This window comes from Sander lucioperca, chromosome 1 (assembly GCF_008315115.2).
Source record: "Sander lucioperca isolate FBNREF2018 chromosome 1, SLUC_FBN_1.2, whole genome shotgun sequence".
Classification (NCBI taxonomy): domain Eukaryota; kingdom Metazoa; phylum Chordata; class Actinopteri; order Perciformes; family Percidae; genus Sander; species Sander lucioperca.
The window spans coordinates 38,415,380-38,436,636 of NC_050173.1; the positions used below are offsets into that span (position 1 = coordinate 38,415,380).

Here is a 21,257-nt window from a genome sequence, read left to right on the forward strand (position 1 = left end):
ATGGCAAAATTAACAACAAGGTGGACAGTGAACCATGTCGAAATACTGTTGGGTACTGGTTACTCTATTTTTCCTCTATTTTGCATGGATTAAATTATAAACTTCTGTGATCCCTGCTGCACCTATTAACTTGAAATATAGCGCTTATATCCTCTCTTCCATTTTGCTGTCCACACAGTAAAGTGAAAGTCTTCATTAAGACACAAGAGGCCGCTCTTGAGGTGAAAAGGGCGAAAGTCAGCGCAGTGGTTTCCTCGTTTGACAGCAGGGGCTTGTTTTACAGCACAAAACAACAAGGATGAAGATTCCTATGGACGATGCGACAACAGAGATAACCGAGGAGACGTTTAGCTAAAAGGCCATCAGCTTTATCTCTATCTCCCGGTGTGCGCGACGAAATTAACGCCAGGCAATTTGAATATCGACTCAACTGCAGATGAATGTCTGTGCCTGAAGTGCCCCTGCATTTGTTGTTGTTAGCTGCTAATGCTAACCATATAAGTTGCGAGCTAGCTGGCCTAGCAAGCTAATAGTTAAAGCGAGGAAAAGATAATTTGCCGCATATGTTTGATTTACTTAATGCTGTCCGACGAGTAAACTCGGCGTTGTGTAGCTGATGGAGCCAGCTAACCTTGGCTTCATTTGTTCAAGAACTGCAGCTTTGGTTAAGCTTTTAAAGTACCAATCGTAGTAGTTAGTTACCTAGCTAGTTAGCTTGCCAGTTAGCCACCACTACCTTCGGAAGAATGAGTAGAAAACACCGTCACTTTAAAGGAGCCGAAGTCAGCTGCTGCGTAAAATACTTTTTATTTGGATTCAACATTTTATTCTGGGTAAGTAAATACAGTCTTTGTATGGTTTGTCTGTCAATATCATAAGTAAATAACGCTAATGTTTCTTACTTAAAGTCTTAATATTCTGGTAAAGTTAGCTTAACGTTAGCACTGTTGATGTTGGCGAATTTTAAGGTGTCAGTAATACACCTATCAATATCATTTAAGTTACTAAAGAAGTATTAAATCAGCTTTTCTCCTGCCATGTATTGTTGTTTATGTGTGGTAACTTGCATAACAAATTGTTTACTGGAGTGTCCTAGAGGATGTTACTAGCTAGCTAATTAACGTTACTTTTTGGCGAAGGATAGTAGTAGTAAGGTGTGCTTACAAGTAACTAGTTTAAAATATTAAATTTCGCTTCTTTTAGCAGACGTCCACTTTTTCCCAAGTGTTTTCTTTATTGGCATTTGGGTAGCTGCAACTTTTCCTTTGATGAAACTCTGAAATTAACTTTTGGCTTGAAGCTAAGTCACAAATATAACCAGTACTTCATTGGCTAACTAATATTATAGTTTCTAGAAGAGTATGATGGCTGTATTATCTTTAAGAGTAGCTGGTGAAGGGACAGTTACACAGACAAAAGCTGGGCTGGTGCTAGTTTCTCTCCCTGCTCTGACTTGGTAGTAGGATTGGTACTATTGTGTTTGAGAAATGACATGTCTCGTCTGTATTGTTAGACCAGTAGAAAGTGAGCCCACATCTCCTTCACAATGCCCCCCCCCCCCATATTTATCCCTCCACAGTCTGAAAAATTCCTCTGTTCAGTTTCCTCCACCCCACCCTCCTCACCCGTCTGCATTGCATCTGTGCGGCTGGTGTATTATAATGTCTGTGGGTGAAGGAATGGTGTGTCTGTGTGCCCCAGAGGGTCTTCCCACACACTGTTGGAAGGAAAAGGCTACATGGGCCTGAATACCACCCAGCCCTGCTCTTTTCAAGCACCCCTTTTCACTCCATCCACCATTATAGTGCTCCGGCTCTGTGGGACAGCATTGTTTCTCTCACTCACACACCCACTAACGCACAAAGAGGGATGGTGCCAACAAAGACTGGGGGGGGGGGGGATTCTGTGTTTTCTCCCCTCATATGCTTGTTCTGACGGACTCATCAGGCACATGGGACCACATGCAACTGGAACGCTTCCTATTCGTCGTCCTTTCGTCACCACCTTTTCATTTCTCAACCTCAACACTCCCCTTCAAAATGTAGGACGAGTATCACACTATAATCTCGGTCATGTTTTTTGTCTGAAACCAAGGTGATATGAACTGCCAAACATGTCACAGGCCAGAGTTTTTTTTTAAATGCACTAATTCATTTTACAATTGGCCTCACAAATGAAAAGTTCAGTATGACTGAGTAATCAAACAGGAAATATTGAGTCATAGGGCTATAGTGTCATGTTTGACTCATATTGTGTTCTTTCAGACTGTTTTGATACTCAGGCCAAGCTAACAGTCCTGTGTCTAAGCTCTCTATAAAACTGTAGAACAAGTTCCGGCTCGCTGGCTGTTTCCGTTCATAATTGCTAAAAGATGTTCTCTTGTCTGTGGTGCTGCGAAACAGGATTTGACAGACAAGCTAGTGCATTGCCGAGATAGAGAGATGGGGTTTATTCTCTACAAATCAACCTATTTGTCTTTCCTAAAGTGATCTTGTCAGGCTTGAAAATGCTGCCTAAATTGAGACAGAATGCTTGTAAGACCCTACATTTTGTGAACAAAATAGAGCAGTAAAACCTAGTGCCTCCTTTTCTGTGTGAATTCCTCCAGCACCTGAGCTCGCTGTTGACAGCCAGACGTTCTCACCCAAGAACGACATACCTTCTCTCGTCCTTACAATAGACACCTTCCTCACAGCCACTTAATTAATCATATTGATATTGAGCTGCTGAAATGTTTGGAAGCTCTGCATGCTGTAATTAAGAGCTTGTTAAGCTGTAACCAAGTTGCTGAGTTGGTTGGATGCAGGCTGAGTGTAGCCAGCTACAGTTATAAGTGTCTAAAAGGGACATTGGGTTATCACATCACAGGTGGACAGCTGTAAAGAACCAAGTGTGAATGCAGCCATTTGAGGACATGTCACTCAAGCCACATTTAGAGGTTGACTGGGATTCATGTTTCCACATTCTGTATACGCAGTATGCATCTGTGATTGCAATGGAAGAAAGCATAGTAGACTTTTGCCTGTGCGTATAGTAGAGCTGAAATAATAAGATGATTACTCAGTTAGTTGATCTATAAATTAGATTAGCTGGTTATAGATTCTCAAATGGGAGCATTTGATGCTTTTCTTTGTCTAATGGAATTGTTATATGGATATATTGAGTTTTTGGGCTTTTGGTCAAACAAAACACAAATTTGAATATGTCGCCTTGGGCTCTGGGAAATCAGAACGGCCATTTTCACTTTTTTCAGACAACTTCTTGGCAAAACCAATATAATTGGCGGGTTAATCGATAATAAAAAGAAATTGTTAGTTGCACCCAGGACTGGGCGATATGACGATACATAGCCTCAAAATGATATATTTTGATATTTTTCTATATCGTGTCTATTGCGATGGCAAAAAACCAGCGGCCGAACTGTGCTGAGATTTTGAAACCCATATCGTGATAGAAGATTTTGGCCATATCGCCCAGTTCTAGTTGCACCTGCACCCCCAGTGTGTAGCGTGCTAAACCTCTTAGTTAATGTCTGTATCCAAGACAAGGCACCAAATAACGGCTATAGGGCGCTGTGAAATCCGTTTTAATATTTTCCAGATTCCATTTTATTTTTTCTCAAATTCCATGTTTTCTGTTTTATTCCAAAACACGGAAGCATATATATTTTTTTTCTGTTCATTTATAGCCGCTGTAAAAAAATAAATAGTAGGGAAAACCCTAATTTTAAAAAATTACAGTACAGTACAAATCCAATTATTTCCATGTTTTCCGCATGGGGGAAATCATAGGGCTCCACAGCTGTTTTCCTCTTTTCTATTCTCATGTCTGACGTCAAATGTGTATGTTTTTCTGTTTGAGTATTTGCCGTTTCCCACAGATAATATCAAATGTGAACAAGGTGTCAAAGTCCACTCTGACTCCACTGATTCATTTTGATATATGTTCTGATACTCCGTGTCAACTACAGTCTGTCTCATTTGGGTCTACACAATATCTGATATATTTGAGTACAAGATAATACTTTGAACAGGACATAACCTTCTTTCCATTATAGCCTCAGCCTTGAGTGTCCATAGTCCATTCCAGTCAGATACATTCTGGCCCTGAAACTTGTTTTAAGCCCCTGACACACTAACCCGACGGCCGACCGTTGGCAGAAAAGGCAGTCGGACTGATCAGTCGGCTCCCCGAGGTCCAAAAAGTGCCTCAGAACACACCGAAGCGACGCCGACTTGAGCCTGTAATACATCTCCATCAATCAGATTGGTCATGGAGTCCGACTGCCCACCCTCCGACGCAACATGTCAGGTCGGCCAAAATCCGACCTGACATGCACTCTAACAATCACTGCTTATAGACGGCCTTTTGTACAAATGCACTCGGGCGCCGCATGATTAACATCGCGCAACATCAGCATCACATGTGCACACGGAACGCACATGTAGGAAACCTTGTGAATGAACCTGCAACATGTCAGCTGTTTGGAAATTCTTCAGTGTGTGTGTGAAGAAGATAAAAATAATAAAGATAGAAAATAAATTTTTGTGTGCGCTGTAAAGTGGTTAGAAAAAATGAAATTGGAATCGGCTAAAATCGGTATTGGCAGGTCAAACTCAATGAAAAATCGGAATTGGCCTAGAAAATTGTAATCGGTGCATCTCTAGTTACATGCTGTTGTAATTAATCAGCCAAATTGATACATTGATTTTGCAGTATCAAGTGTTGAGAAGTGTGAATGTAAAATATGTGGGAGCTTCACATTTTATTCACCCTGTTGCCAGCGCCATTGATATCATATCGTCAAGAATGGCTGCGTTCACACAGCCGGCCACATTAGAGATTCAGCTTTTTAGGGAGTCAGCGAAAGGGCAGTCACACTTGAGTAAGTCTATACTCTGTGTATTTGTGTGTGTCCAGGCAGCGTGGAGCTTGGTTTGTCTGCTAGTTAGTTGAGGTTAATGGGATCAGCTGGCTTAGGGAGGCATCTTCTCAAGTGTTGATAATCTCTCTGTCCACATGGAGAGGAAGCCCTCGCTCTGGGACACACACATCTTGCAGCAGCACTTGACAAAAAAAAATAACCTGAAAAGCCTAATTTGAATTACGAGGCGGATACAGGGACATCTAGTTCCAGACTTTGTTTATTTGCTTAGGGATAAAAGGATCATAGATTAGATAGAATGATACAAATGTACAGAAGTAAGGGAAACAACTTACTTACTAGAGCAGGTGAGATTTAAAGAAACAAATCCTGATGGTCTTTTAAAACATCTTGTCTCCAAATAAACAGAAGCAATGGAGTATAAACAAAGCAAGAAGAAAGATGCAGTACTGTGCTTTTCTTGGTTTTACTGTTTTAATTGCTGAGAGATACAAGGAGATACATATGATGTGGATCTAGAGCTGGGCAATATATTGATTATTATATCGATATTGTGATATGAGACTAGGTATCGTCTTCGATTTTGGATATCGTAATATGGCATAAGTGTTGTCTTTTCCTGGTTTGAAAGGCTGCATTACAGTAAAGTGATGTCATTTTCTGAACTTACCAGACTGTTGTAACTGTTCTATGATTTGCCTTTACTCACTTAGTCATTATATCCACATTACTGATGATTATTTATCAAAAATCTCATTGTGTAAATATTTTGTGAAAGCACCAGTAGTCAACACTACAATATCGTTGCGGTATTGATATAGAGGTTTTTGGTCAAAAATATTGTGATATTTGATTTTCTCCATATCGCCCAGCCCTATGTGGATCTCGTGTAAAATTAGCATTTTATGTTTAATTTTCACTTGGTTTTTTTATTTACTGCTCACTTAAAAGCTGTAGAACATTTTAGTCTCAGGGTAGCATTGACAGAGTTTAGCACAGGTAGTGTGTTTCAATGCCACCAAGTGACCTGAATTTGACACTGGCTACCCACACTGTGGGATAAGTTAGATAAAAGGAAATAACGCAAGTGCTGTACAAAGGCATGTTAAGTTCAGTTTCAATGTGCTCATTCAGTCAAATTCACTTTGATCGAAACCTTTTTGTCTCGTGAGGAAGTTTGGTTTGCAGATAGGGCTTTAAAAGACATAATACCGGTACAAATATGCGTACATGTTAAATAGTGTGTTAGGCTGAATAAAAAAACACAGCTTAGTGATACTTTGAAGTAACGGTAGGTCTAGTCTCTTTTAATAGTGTGATCAAAATGAAAATGCATTTAGTTGAGCTTCATTTTTCTTTTGTGCTTAAATTGACTACATTTTAGTTGTGAATTTTAAGTTTTGTTCAGCAGTCTGGCCTCCCTAAAAAGGAGTGTTGCATTCTACTTATCTAGTAGTTCCCAAAAAGGGTCTCAATTATTGTGTGTTTTATAAATAAAATTAACGGAGCTATTCAGTGGGAGAGAAACACATTGCGAAATAGTGGAAGAAATGGTAAGCCAAAATGGCAAGGTACCAGGCATGGATACCTCCATAGCTGTCTCACTTAATGCTGCCTTCAAGGTTGCCTCAAGTTGTAGCAGTGGGAAATGCAACTTGTTTTATGTATTTTTTTGTAAATATTGACCCATTTTGCGCTGATAACAATCTGGATGGTCCTTTTCCTCTTTGGCCCGGAGGACATGACGTCCATGATTTTCCAAAAACTAATTAAAATGTGGACTCGTCGGACCACAGCACACTTTTTCACTTTGCGTCAGTCCATCTCAGATGAGCTCGGGCCCAGAGAAGCCGGCGGCGTTTCTGGGTGTTGATGGCTTTCGCATTGCATGGTATAGAGTTTTAACTTGCACTTGTAGATGTTGTGACGATGGTTTTCCGAAGTGTTCCTGAGCCCACTTGGTAATATCCTTTACATAATGATGTTGGTTTTTAATGCAGTACCGCCTGAGGGATCGAAGGTCACGGGCATTCAATGTTGGTTTTCGGCCTTGCCGCTTACGTGCAGGGATTTCCCCAGATTCTGTGGATCTTTTGTATTATGGACTGTAGATGATGAAATCCCTAAATTCCTTGCAATTGTATGTTGAGAAACCTTGTTCTTAAACTGTTGGACTATTTTCTCACACAGTTGTTCACAAAGTGGTGCCCCTCGCCCCATCCTTGCTTGTGAACCACTGAGCCTTTTTTGGGATGCTCCTTTTATACCCAGTCATCACAATTAACCTGATCACCTGTGGAATGTTCCAAACAGGCATTTGTTATTCCTCAACTTTCCCAGTCTTTTGTTGCCCCTGTCCCAGCCATTTTGGAATGTGTTACAGACATCAAATTCAAAATGAGTGAATATTTGCAAGAAAAAACAAAGTTTAGCAGTTTGAACATTAAATATCTTGTCTTTGTAGTGTATTCAATTGAATATAGGTTGGAAAGGATTTGCAAATCATTGTATTCTGTTTTAATTTACGTTTTACACAACGTCCCAACTTCATTGGAATTTGGGTTTGTACTTCTCTGGTGTCTGGCTGTTTTTTTTTTTTTTTTTTTTTAAAAAGCACCAGAGTGAATAGGGATCATTTTTCTTTCTGCCTTATTGGATAGTTCACAGGAGAGATGGGAAATGACAGTGTGATGCGTCCGTACTGAACCACCAGGGCATCTTGTAATTAAATGTTCGCATTAGCCATAAGTAGTTGTGTATGTATTTTAAGTACCTATAATTAACATGGACTACTGCATGATAAACTGTAATGACACAGCCTACCATCAGTCAGTATGGATTCTGTGCTCTTTGTTCCCTATATGTTGCATTTCTGCCACTCTGGTATCACCAGAAATGTCTGCTCTCCCCACATTATAGCAATCATTTTTGAAGCACTCGACGCCGTCACTAGATTGTGGTAATGTTCCCGCTCAAGCTGTTCTTAATGATCTCTGGCTAATTATGACAAATTTAAATGTTTCCCAACTGTATCAATGGTAAGATAATATTAACCATTGTTAAGGAAATACACGTTTATGTGAGCAGATATTACCCATCCAATTTAATCAACTCTTCCTGATTTCCTGTTGCCGAAGTCTGTCTGAAGCTAGTCTTCATAGCGCAGTGTAAATTGTATCCCTATTTTAATTTCCCCAGTTAAGAATCAAAGAATATTGGCAACATTTACAGATTTTCTTTGGTTTAAAATGAAAATAGTTATTAAATGTTTATATAATTAATTGTGATTAAGCATTCACAACTGGTAATTATCCAGAATATCTAAAGAACCGTTGTGTAACATTATACTTTAGATGGAGTTGTGTAGGAGTATGTTTCCAGGCTGTAACGTGAGAGTTGTTTTCTCTGTGTGTTTTTGTCCCCTCTTTTGAATCTTCGATCTCCACATGTTTACCTTGTCTCTTCCTGCATGTCACTTTCCATCTGAAGCCACCACACCCTTCCCTACAGCATTTTATGTAACTAGCAGGCCAACCCTGCATTAACCGCTCACAGTTGCTGTTGTTGTGTTGCATACTGTCACATTGTTGCTCTTGTTATGTGTGCTGACGGATTGCCATCAGTTTACCTGCTTCCCCAGATTTAATCAGCTTCTCAACAATATGATTTAATCCAATTTCAATGGAGCTATTATATTTCAGGCTCTGCCATTATAGTGTGCCTCAGTTAAGTTCATTACCGTCCCAAATCTCTAAGGAATGACATTTTGTGGCAGCTAAGCAGTTGAGTAGACAATAACATTATAGGAGTAAAACCACACTACCCAAAAATGATGATTTTCTTTACCTATATGCTTTCTGGTTAGTATAATTCTGAAGCCTTACTGTTGTTTTCTTAAATGTTGTTTCTTTACATAGGGTGGGCCGGTACTGTGGCCATCTCAAGCAGTCACCCAGTTCTCTTTTGAAGTTGTCTTATTTTAATCTGTGAGTCCTGCATCCATCCTTCACTGGGACGGGAGGCTAATGCCAAAGGGATTTTCCTTAACTCTCAGGATATCAGATTCTCCAGCCTCTTAAACTGCCCAGTGCAATGACTCTTACCTGCAATAATCTACAGATGTAATGATTCACTCTGTTCACAGCAAGTCCAGACATCTTCTCAGAAGTCCGTTTTGTTAAAGGTTCCTAAAGCCAATGTTCTCAATTAGCTTTTTCCTATAAATGATGATGGAGTTCTACATGAACACACTTTTATCTGCCTGTTTTAGAAGAATACTGGTTATGTTCACTGAGAGATTTGACTGTGCTCTTCTCGTGTGTTTGATGTGGGTGAGGCTGTTGGAAAAGGGTGATACCATGGATTACTATGGATCAATCAGAGTTTAACAACAGACAGGTTGTTGTTGGGTTGTGTGCATAATATGTTGCCAGGGAGACACAACTGTAAATCAAAAGTGAACACACCACATCCACATTTTTGTGATAGACAGTTCTATTATTTGTCACTGAGAAAGTTTTTTTTCCTTCTATCTTTTAACTTTAGTTGATGCTTATTAAGTCCAAAATATTTAATGTCTTCATTATTTCACCGTCGCTTTCCATCTGACAGCCAAGCCTCCTCTGTGCTTTGTTTTACAGTTACTAGGAGCTGCATTCTTGGGCATAGGCCTGTGGGCATGGGCGGAGAAGGTAAGTATAAACACATGCATACAAACGCATACTGTTGAAGTACAACAGCATAGCTAAAATTCTTCTCCATATTCCGTCGGGAATAAGATGGAAGTACAATTTGCAGGTGAGAGATTAGATGAAAACAGGGCTTTTAAGAGAAGTGGCGTGGAAAATAGAGGCACTATTCCTGTAATGCTTTGTAGCACTTCAAGGCATATTGCATGATAATAGTCCTGGTAAACATGTCATGCTTGACTCTTAGGAAATAAATGATGTTGCTGCAGCTTATGTGTGATTTGTGGCTGTTGAAGCTAGTGATAGGCATAGCTACAAATAAGGAGCCATAAGGCCAACATTACAAACTCATTTGACGCATAGTCACCAGGAATTCAATGCCTCTGCCCGTCATAAAATGAATGCCTCAAATTTGCATGGGAACTAGTTATTGTTTATTTACCACAGTATACCAGCTACAGCGATCAGATGCTGCCATTAGCCTCTGATGTGCAGTGGGTCGTGGCCACATTTAAAACTCCTTCCAATTGAGTTAACAGTCAATTTGTTCATTAATTAGCTAGAAATTGTACCAGTCTGTTCAATAAATGCTGCACCAGCGTGGAAGCATGTACTGATTCGTTACGTCTGGTCATGAACTTTGTGCAAATAGGCCTGCACCGGAGTACCTTGGTGGAACAGCATTAATAATTTAAAGGGATTAGGCCGAATGATGAATAGCGGGTACTGGAAAGGCATAATGGTGAGTTTGGGTCTCTGTGACTAAGAGATTAGTTTCTAGCCTGCTGCGTTCAGCCAGAAAACAGCCAGGCTACATTGTTTCTGGGCTTCATGCTTAAATTCAAATGAAGGCACTTCATTCTGCTTGAGTGCCATAAAAACACAAGAATGCAGTTATGCCTCTATCCTATCGATGTCCCTTAGCTCAGTGCAGTTGAAGCTTAACCTAAACAGTATGAGATTTCAGCTTCTTGGGCTTTAGCTGCAAGTTTTTGACATGTGCACTCTATATGACATGCAAACAGGATGTCAGAACTGAAAGAGCAGGCGCCCACATTTACCCTGGTGGGATCAAATGCATGAACTCGGAACACACGTCATATATGAACACTTGCTTTTACACACAAAACTGCACCTCCTTCTAATGTGCTACCCTGTGACATTGACTCATCGTCCAGGGAGCCCATTCTTTGACGTCAGGGTGTCATTTCAGAATCAGTTTTAATGGCCAAGTAAGTGTGACACACTTACAAGGAATTTGACTCCTGGCTTTTTGTTGCTCTCAGAGTACATGCACAGAAATAGACATATGGCTAAAAACAAGGAGAACGAAGCTGAACAAGGTAAACATAAACAAGATAATTGTGTGAATGAGAGGCAGGCATGATGCAGACCAGAGACTGACAGGAAAAAATGTTGGATGCACTGTGGCCCAGAGGCTGTGAGGGCAGGATGTGCAGAGAGGAAGGACAGATGTCCGTTTGGGAATGTTTGCTGAAGGCTCTGAACTGTGCCTCTTCTGATAAATGTTACTAGTTTCATAGGTTGGACCGAGATCTGCCAGAGAGTGAAATTGTGTTGTAGATAAATTGATCAAAAAACCCTCTGGGGCTCTGTTATTGTATTTAGGAAGCAACAGACTTGGTAGATATCATTCTAATCAAATAACAGTATTGCCTTTTAATAGATTGTCATGCTGTGCTTCTGCATATCTGAACAGGGCAACCCCCGCTGGTCTCTTGGCTGTGTGATTAGTTAAATTCTCACTATTTCTTTTTGATACCACAATCTCTTTTCAAGGTTAACTGTGTGTTTTTGAAGAGAGAGTGATTTTGATGGGACCTTGTAATAGACATAGTAAGGTTTGATTTTGGACGTATTATAGTCAGAATTTTAACCACTCTCTTTTGTCTTTTTTTCCTTTCCCTCAGGGCGTGCTGGCCAATCTGTCAACCATTACAGACCTAGGGGGCTTCGACCCCGTGTGGCTCTTCATCGTCGTAGGAGGGGTCATGTTCATCCTGGGCTTCGCTGGCTGTATCGGAGCACTCAGAGAGAACACTTCCCTGCTCAAATTTGTAAGCCAGCTCCCGAATTCCCCAACGCAGACACCATTTTCACCCACTTCACACCCCGCTATTTCTGCAGTTCACACCAGAGCTGAGCCTGTCACAGCAGCAGGTGTCACTTTGTCTCACCCAAGCCAAATGCTGGTTGCATGGCACAAATATGTGTTATCTCATCACTAAACCAGTCCTGTTTCATCAGAAAGCAGTGATCAGAAACACTGATCTGTTTGGGTTCAGCTGTATTGATAACTACATGTGACTGACGGAAACACACTTGTCTTATTGCTGCCTGCAATGCTGAGTAGCTATTAAGTCCAGCCGATGTCCATTAGCAGCAGTAAGTCAGGCGTCCGAGCGAGGAGCTAATGTGGCTTTTGTGCATTTATCATTAGCCCCGTCTCCTCCTACATTTACTGTAAAGGGAAAATATAATGGCACCTCTGGGACTGCGGTTTTTGTTGCCACACTCTCACTCAGCAAATCAGGACAGGCCCTACAACCAGACCTACAACCAGACCTGCACAGGGACATTACGTCAGAGTTGTTGCTTTTTCATTATTTTACAAGAAATGCTTGAATGAAGAAGAACGTTATTAGTGTTGTGATCCTTTAGAAAACAGGATTCTCTTTGGCACACCCACATCTCCTGATTGAAGTGACAGATTTATTGTTTAAGTGCTTGTGTGTTTCATGTTTGTGTGTGTTGTGTACTTTCCAGTTTTCTGTGTTCCTGGGTTTGATCTTCTTCTTGGAGCTCACTGCGGGGATCCTTGCCTTCGTCTTTAAGGACTGGATCAAAGACCAGCTCAACTTTTTTATCAACAATAATGTCAAGGCCTACCGCGATGACATAGACTTGCAGAATCTCATTGATTTTGCCCAGGAATATGTGAGTCCACACCTACTGGCTATAACTTGTGTGTCAATAACAGTAAAACATTTCTTAGCTGGAAGGAGTCACTCCCTTCTTTAGAAAGGTTGTTGTTTATATGAGTTTCAATCAGCTTAGCTAAGTTCTGGGCAGAGAGGAGACTGAGTCAGCCACTGCAATTGTGGATTAAATCTTGTGATTAATGTGATTGTATTTCCCTCAAATGATTATCCAATTACATGAATGAGACAGTTTAGATAATTGGCTCCCGGGTGTAAACACTGGGCTCTGTCATGGCGTACTGTAAAGGCAATTAGATCTGCTGTTGTCTCGCCATTTGTGTCTCACTATCTGTAGTCTCTACCCACCACAGTAAGCTGGCTACCCACCCAAGCTGACCTGAGCCAGGTTTCAAGACCAGATCAGAGAAAATAAATCTGTCCGTTAACTGGAGTTGGCTGCCTAATCTCTGCCTGTTGTTGCTGATGTCTCAGTGGTCATGCTGTGGAGCTCACGGGCCCGACGACTGGAACCTGAACATCTACTTCAACTGCACTGACCTGAACCCCAGTAGGGAACGCTGTGGAGTCCCCTTCTCCTGCTGTGTCAAAGACCCTGCAGTGAGTCATTCAACCATAGTAATGCATGATTAATCGGGCATTATTATATATCATTATTTTAATTCATAATCTAGAGCTATAAGGATTGGTCGATCAACAGAAAATTAATCGGCAACTATCTTGATAATCAAATAATAGTTTGAGTCATTTTTTTTTTTTTTTTACATTTTTCACTATTTTCTGGCATTGTATAGACAAAAAGATTAATCGAGAAAATAATCTGCAGATTAACCGATAATGAAAAGAAAGCTAAATTGTAGCCCTAAACTAGTTTTTTTATTTCTTTTAGCATTCTAATTCATTTTGAAGGCTTGTAGAATTGAATTCAGAAAATATGGACATGATGGAGTACAAAAGAGTATTTTGGCTTTTTCAGACAAATAATGACTCCAATATATAGCTATATAATTATTGTAGCCATTATTCATTGCATTATTGTAGTATTATTCCATACTCAGTTGACCCATTGTCTTATCAACACGTTGTTATGAAGTTACTTTATGAAGCAGGCAGTTCTTAATTTATCGTCGTTAAGTTTATTCGTCACTCCGACATGTCAAACACTGTGAGCAGTTGTTGAAATGGAGAGGATTCTCACATTTTTGTATTGTTCTTACAGGAGGATGTCATCAACACGCAGTGTGGTTATGATGTTCGGCTTCAAGGGGTTTGTATCTCTGGTCTCTAATAGTGCATTCCATTTACCTCGGAACTCAGAAGCCGAAGCTAGGAATGACGTCACACCCGAGTCGAATGCGTTCCATTTACAAGTCGGATTTTTCATTGTGGGGTTAGCTCTAGCCAGGTTAACCATTGTTAGCAATACCGGTTTATAACAATGCATTACGCTGTTTTTTTGTGCATACCAACAGCGTAACAACAGGTCCACAGAGAGAAGTTGGACAGGACTGCGTGTACGACTGATTTAGTGAGACACAAACAGGACAGAAGTGCTTATATCTGTATGTTACTACAGCTTTCATTACTGTTGATGCACTAGGCAAGCAGCCAAGTTGGATTTTTAGCTCGGGGTACTCTGTGATTGTCCGAGTTCCAAGCTCGGAAAACCGAGGTCAGGGGGCGTTTCCGACTTTGACCTCGGAAAACCCGACTTCGAGTACAAATGGAACGCACTATAACACTTCTGTAGATCTCTAGGTCTCTCTATATACTTAACCCTATATTTGTTTTACTTCACTCTCCAGTTATTCTTATCCTCTAAGACCTAGCTCTATTGTGTTATTTTTCAAATAAATCGAGATTTAAAAAGTCTTTAAAAATGATAGCAGTTAAACAGAACCAAAACCTAATTCACAGTACAGTCAGTGGCAGTAGCATGATTGGCAGGCAGTGTCATCCTTAAAAGGACAGTGAAGCTGCTGAGTGGAATTACTTCTGAGGGCGAGCTGATTGACAAGCTGCAAGCCTGTTTGATTGAAACAGTCTAAGCATTCGTGGAGGGTGGAGTAGCGATCAGGTTCATTTGTTTTAGGCTTGATTGCTTGTCTCAAGCCCCCAGTGAAAATGGATTAATGGTTTAAATAAAATTACATTGAATGGAATCAGTCAAATTGAGATTTTACAGCATCTTTACTTATATTCTTGATAAGGATGTGGAATAGTTGCCTTTTTTAAAAACACAAAATAGAAGTGTACCTAGAAACATTTGGCCAATGCAGCAGACACAGAGAATGTATAGGGTTAAGTCGCACACATGCTCCTCTTCGTGCTGCTTGCCTTAATAACAGATTGTTCTTCTAACAGGGATAATTAGGCTCCAGTTATAGCCTAGAGAGCAGCCTTACTACACTCTGTAATTGGTGACTCAGTGGGTTATGCCAGTCCGTTCCCTTTTCCTCTGTGTGTGGGTGTGGTGGTTACAACTCGCTGCACTGCAGTCGGAAAGATTGCTGTTGCTAGGCGCACTGCAATACAGTGAACCACCTGCCACTGAGTTGGTATGAATTCATTTTTTCTGTGTGCTCTTCTGCTAACGCCCTGGCCTTGACATTTTGCTGAAACTATCAGGGATGTGCAGTAAGTTTCTATCCAGCTTGTTTGTGGAGTGCATGCTGGAGAAGAGGAAGAGACATGGGAAGGACAGCAGCACAAAAAAGGCAGAGGTGCTGAAATAGCTTTAGAGGAAGTTCACAGCCAGAACAACATTGCGTTTCCTGCTTTATTATTGGCTGCCAAGGGGCTCCCTTTACCTCCGATTGGTTGACAGCTAGCTTTCAGGTTTTGCGAAGAGAACAAAGGGTTTGTCTGGTTGACTTGTCTTGAAGAGTAACAAAGAGAGCATTGTATAGGGTCCTGTTCACACCCATTCCCTCTCCCCATTTTAGTCCCCTTGCAGCTCTAAATTACACCATTTTATGTCCATCTCTGAATAGACCATGTACATCATCGTTTGAATCTGACAACACAAACTGCCAGCTGTCCGATAACAGGAAACAGCTTCTGCCTGTTTGTTCAGCCCTGACAGTGTCCTTAGAGAAACTGAATACACTGCCTTGATATTCTCCATGATGTCCAGACAGTGACGCGCTGTAATCTACGATTGACTCAGCCATCACTCTTTCCTCATGCCCTCCTCAGCAGTGAAGGAGTCACTGGGCAAAATGCTATCTGTGTTGTTTGCTTTGTTCAGCATTAGTCATCGGTAAGAGTTCAGATGTTTGTTTAAATCATGCAAAAGGCCAATGTCCTTTCTGGGATCTGATCATTCTAATGTGGTTTTAAGAAACAATGTATTCACTCTTCATTTTAATTTACTTCTAATCTTTTTCTGTTTTTAAAAAAAGGACCTGGACCGGCAGAAATATATCTATACTAAGGGCTGTGTGGGACAGTTTGAGAAATGGCTTCAGGACAACCTGATCATTGTAGCTGGAATCTTTGTTGGTATTGCACTTTTGCAGGTAAGATATCCCTTTTTTGTAGATGTTTTTTTCTTGCAAACATTTACATGAGGAAACCTATTGCATTTGAAATTAAGTGTTAACCTAAAAGTAGCAATATGTCTGGGTTCTGAATTGGAATCACTGCCATCTCATGGTGACAACGGGTAACGTCAAGCAAACCCCTGCAATACAGCAGTCTGCTCTTTTTTGTAAGTAACTATAACATCTGATCTCATTTTCTCTAACCTGTTGTCCTGTGTGTTCCTCTGCAGATTTTTGGTATCTGCCTTGCTCAAAACCTGGTGAGTGATGTCAAAGCTGTCAAAGCCAACTGGTGATAGGAGAGGTGAAGTGAGGGAGACCCACCCCTTAGGCCCAGCCAGGGCAACACAGCACACAAAGAGTCCCGCCCGGCTGAGGACGGAGAGCCGACAACCTTCAACTCTTGTCTTCTTTGCCGTTGAGCTAAGCAGCACATTCACACTCTCGCACTTGCATACGTGCAGACACAAAGAGTTTACTTTCCTGTTTATCAGTGACACTTGAATGAGGAAAAGAATATCCCACACAAACCAAACAGTCAACACTTTGTCTACCACTCAGCTGGGATTTTAACCCAAATATACAGAGGACGGTCCTGCCTACTTCATAGTTAGATTCGTTCATTTTTTTTTTCTTTTTCTGATTTTGTTCTTTGGACAAGTGTATGTGGGCGCAGTTGCACAAGAACTCCTGTCAACTGGGAGATTGGAAGCCATGGATGAAACAAACAAAAAAACAAACAAAAAAGACAGTAAGTCTTTTCAGTAAGCGTTACATTGTCACAGAGCCTCTGTCCACTCAGTGAGGGGTTGAACATCTCCGCCTACAACATGCTTGTCCCCACTTCCTGCTGTAGGGAATCGTGGGTGGCTGGCCAGTCGGCTAACAAATACATTGATTCCTCTGTGTGTCGTTTTTCTCTCCATGGTGACCTTTTTATGACCACTGAACACTGGCTGGTCAAATCTGCAACTTCAAACCATTTCAGGGGATTTCAATTCTAACTCAAAACGTAAGAAGTGCCATTAATTTCCTGTGATATTTTTGTCTCCTTCCTGATCTTTACATGGAATTTCTGCACCCCGCCCCACAATACCTCAGGGCCTGGCCGAAAAGATATGCTTTCTGCCACCGGTTAAAAGCATATCTATTTTTTCCATCCATGTCTGTTGAATTTAGATGGACTAACTTAATGCAGAAAACACTGACAGTTCCTCAAAAGTCACCCTGTTTGCCCTGCAGTGATTGTATTATCCGTTGATTTACTGAAGGATGTTGTATTGTATTATATGGGATGGCCTGGTGTGGTTAGGATCGTAGGATGCTATACAGGGAAATGGGTTTAATGATAGTTGAGATTATTGTTTATCTCTGAGCATCCCTAAGGCACATGGGATTGCTGGTTTTGGGCCTTTTTTACTTGACTTATGTTACCACATTTGTCTTATATTTTTGTCCTCTGCATATTGAAATAAGAATATTTGTCTGTTTATAGATGTCCTTTATTCATCCTTTATTTCCTATCCTTTCATAGGCACACCTTTTTCTTCTTGGTTCATTGTTTGACTTTACCAGGCACCAGTTTTACCTCTGACAGTCAACTGCAAAATAGCTTCTTATTGTTGACCAAATAATATCAGCTGGCCACAAGCGAACTGCCAAGGTTTTGTCTGGCTACAATTGTGATTTTATTAGGAATGCCGGGAAGAAAGAAATAGCATTTCTAGATAGCCAAAATGTGAATTTATTGTCCTTTTGTATGTGGGAAATGCCAGTTGAAATGAGAAGTCAAACACAAATTAAAAATGCTATAATATCGCTTTTATCTTTAATTTAATGTTGTCTTTTGTTTGGACTGGTTTTTAAATAGAATAGTAAAAACATGCTGTTACCTTTTCGATATTAGCAAAACCTATATAACATGAATGCTGCTTTAACGTTGACTAGATTATTGATAACAAGCTAACAGCAAGTCTAACACGATGGCATTTAAACAATTTGCTATGTTGTTATTGTTTTCAGGCTGAGAAAATATTCAGATTATTTGTTCTTTCTCAAGTTTACAATTTGTACTCATGTCGCCCTTTGTTGTTAATTATCAAAAGAAATACTTTTGGATTCCATTATACAGTAAGTCGCCCTCACAGCTTGTCCTCTTCGTTCATGATCTTCACGACACAATGTCGTTTCTGATCATATGACTGGGTTCACTTGATACTTTTGTACATTTCTGTCTGCATTTGACCACTACAGTTGTTTCTGGTTGTAGCAGTATCATTCAGATACACAGCATAGGCATGATTTGGGTGGGGTTTACCAGGCCATATACAGACACACTCAGCCTAACAAAAAAAAAAAAAATGTCTTGAATTGCAATGCACATAAGTTGAAAGATGAGTAGCATTAATATTCTGTGAGCAGTACACCAAAGCTGTTCCTGCTTCACTGAGTCTGTCTGTAGAATATAGATATATATGCTATAAATGGAGCTCGTTCAGTAACAGCACCTTATGATCATCTGCCGTGCTCACATGTTGCTTTCACCCACATGCTCCCTCTTCAAAACACTACCTGATCTGACTGCACCTGTTTTCAAAGCCTGTCATTTTTATGTATTTTTAAACACGGGGCTTGTTTTGAAAAAAGAGAAACGCAACAAAATCATTTGAATTTAGGTGTCATGAGTGTGCAAGTCGAATAGATCCAGAGGAGGAGCACAATGCATCTGTACTGGAGTGACTGAAGTCAGTCTTATTGACTTCTCTCAGTTGAAATGGATGAGTTTCCATAGGCGAGGCTCATTCTTTTCAGTGCTGTTGGTATAATCAGTGAATAAGAGCCTCAAGCAATGTGAGAAAACAGACATTTTCTTCCCTCTTTCAGATCAAATGTAGAAACATTCACAGGATAAAACGCAACTTACAGCTGCCTGATGTAACATGATTTCTCTGTTTATTCTAAATGTGTGTGTGGGCTTCTTTGATTTCACTAACTGTTGTATATCAATTTGTCCCACTCGAGTCTAGAAGATCAGGATGAAACCAGTGTTTATTTTCTCTCCATACCTTTCTAGCTTAGTCTTTTGAAAAGTGGGTTGAAACAGATAATGTGTGATTAATTAGTTCAACAAATCTTTTGAAGTTTAACATTGTTCTTAAATCACCCTTAATTGGAAGTGTTTGCTCAGGGTCTTGGCACCCCTTTCCCCTCATAAAAAAAAACACAAACCCCTCTGCTTATGCATGCGAGAAGATTCTGTGTTGTACATGATAAAATGGTGGGCTGCTGCCTTTTGAGTGATTGTGAGGATCTGGCTGAAGGCAGATGGATACCACGGGGGTGTCAGTTCTGCTGCAGTACAGAGCTACAGCTCTTAAACAAAAAGCACTCCTGCTCTATCTCTGCAGCCACCACTGTGTCTGGATGGATATGCCAATAATCGTAACCTTGGTAATAAGGACAATAATGCCATAATTATCTGTTATAGCAGTGTGGCTTTAATATACATACTCTACAAAGGTGACTTTCTGGAGTATGTTTGTTTTTAACAGCTTTGGGTGATTCTGGTTTTGTATTCCTGTATTAATGCAGGGAAAAGGAGGGAGAAAAAAAAATGCTAATTATGCTTTGTCCTTTATTGTAATGGCCTTGCATTATGAAACGCCCTCTTAATTTGTCTGCTGTCCCTGTGGGCAGTTAAATCATTCCCGAGGAGGAGCCTTACGCATAGGATGAATGTATAAGTCTGTATCAGCACGGACCTACTGCTCCACGCTCAGTCAGACATTCTTGGTCCCCTTGTACAGTGCAACGCACAAGACAAGTGAAGCTTAGGGATGTGAAATGAAGTGTTGTCTTTAGTGTCTTTACTTCTAGATGTCATTCTGGTTTTTATAATTCTTTTTAATTTGCTCTAGTGAGCATGACAGCAGATGAGCATTCCATTTCTTCTGTTTGCAGGTGTGTGTGCAGACCTTATATGCAATCACAAAGAATTTAAATCATCGCAAACAACCAGTTAAACAATGTTTTGGTTCTCAATCTCTTCTTCAGTAGCTTTAAACAGTGTGGATGATGATCATTAAAATCATCACTTTTGTCCAGGTTTTGATCATTCTTTATTTGATATAAAACATTTGCTACATGTGCATTTATGAATGGTTTGACTTTTAAAAAAAAAAAGGAAATCCTTTATGCATATAAATACAAAGTCATTGTCACTATCCTGTGATTCTTTTCAAGCTTTGACATCGCCTAATGTCCTAATTTCTGTGGATTTTTCTTACACAAGTGAGCAGCACATGAGACATTTGTAGGGCTGTACCGAATAGATTGAAGCTGCGTTCATAACGTTGACCAGGCTGTTCTCATGAACCATTCGTACATATAGCTACGAAAAGTAACACCCTCTAACTCGTATTCCACATATTTATTGCTGCATGGACTACATTGACTGCAGCTGTATAGGAGCGATGTGGTCCACAGTAGACGATGGATACCCGAGCCCGACGGGTACGGACAGATATTTAGAAATGATGTTGGGGTTTGGGTCGGCCTCGGTCACATCAGCGCGATAAGACATTGAACGTTTTAAATTTAAATCAGCTTATTATGTAGGTAGCCAATGGGCCCGTTTCACTTGATGCAAAGGTTCGTTTTTGTGATTAAAATAAATTTAAACTATTACCCTAACATCTGTCTTCCTGTGTGCAGAAATTTGTTTATGTAGCTGTGACAACAAAACGTGCATATTAGGCTACGTGTACATGTCATTAGTATGAGTGTCTGTCTCCGGTTGGGCTCAGACGTAAATATTTAAATGCATGTCAGGCTGGGGTCGGGTTAGGGTTAGTGCTGTGTCGGACGCGGGCTGGGGTCTGGTTCGGTTAGTGCTCTGTCGGACGCGGGCTGGGGTCGGGTTCGGTTAGTGCTCTGTCGGACGCGGGCTGGGGTCGGGTTCGGTTAGTGCTCTGTTGGACGCGTGCTGGGCTCGGACAGAAACTATTTGTACTACAAATAGGTTGGGCTCAGACGTAAATATTTAAATGCATGTCAGGCTGGGGTCGGGTTAGGGTTAGTGCTCTGTCGGACGCGGGCTGGGGTCTGGTTCGGTTAGTGCTGTGTTGGACGCGGGCTGGGGTCGGGTTCGGTTAGTGCTCTGTCGGACGCGGGCTGGGGT

At 40.7% G+C, this 21,257-nt stretch overlaps 1 protein-coding gene across 2 annotated transcripts in view; it reads left to right on the plus strand.

The window, feature by feature from the left end:
- The first annotated feature begins 216 nt into the window (after positions 1–216).
- The window catches only part of tspan17 (tetraspanin 17), a 22,071-nt gene continuing 1,030 nt past the window's right edge, over positions 217–21,257 (plus strand). The window contains exons 1-9 of one of the 2 annotated variants that reach the window (XR_004897994.1): positions 217–833; positions 9,526–9,576; positions 11,505–11,651; positions 12,361–12,531; positions 13,008–13,133; positions 13,753–13,800; positions 15,938–16,054; positions 16,309–18,083; positions 18,118–21,257. The exon at positions 18,118–21,257 is cut by the window's right edge and continues 1,030 nt beyond it. Coding sequence is in view for 1 of the 2 variants with exons in the window: in XM_031319294.2 (XP_031175154.1) it covers positions 747–833; positions 9,526–9,576; positions 11,505–11,651; positions 12,361–12,531; positions 13,008–13,133; positions 13,753–13,800; positions 15,938–16,054; positions 16,309–16,374 (813 nt within the window). In the remaining variant the exon portion in view is untranslated. Of the gene's footprint in view, positions 834–9,525; positions 9,577–11,504; positions 11,652–12,360; positions 12,532–13,007; positions 13,134–13,752; positions 13,801–15,937; positions 16,055–16,308 lie in introns of both variants that reach the window. The other variant, XM_031319294.2, reaches the window with a different exon arrangement.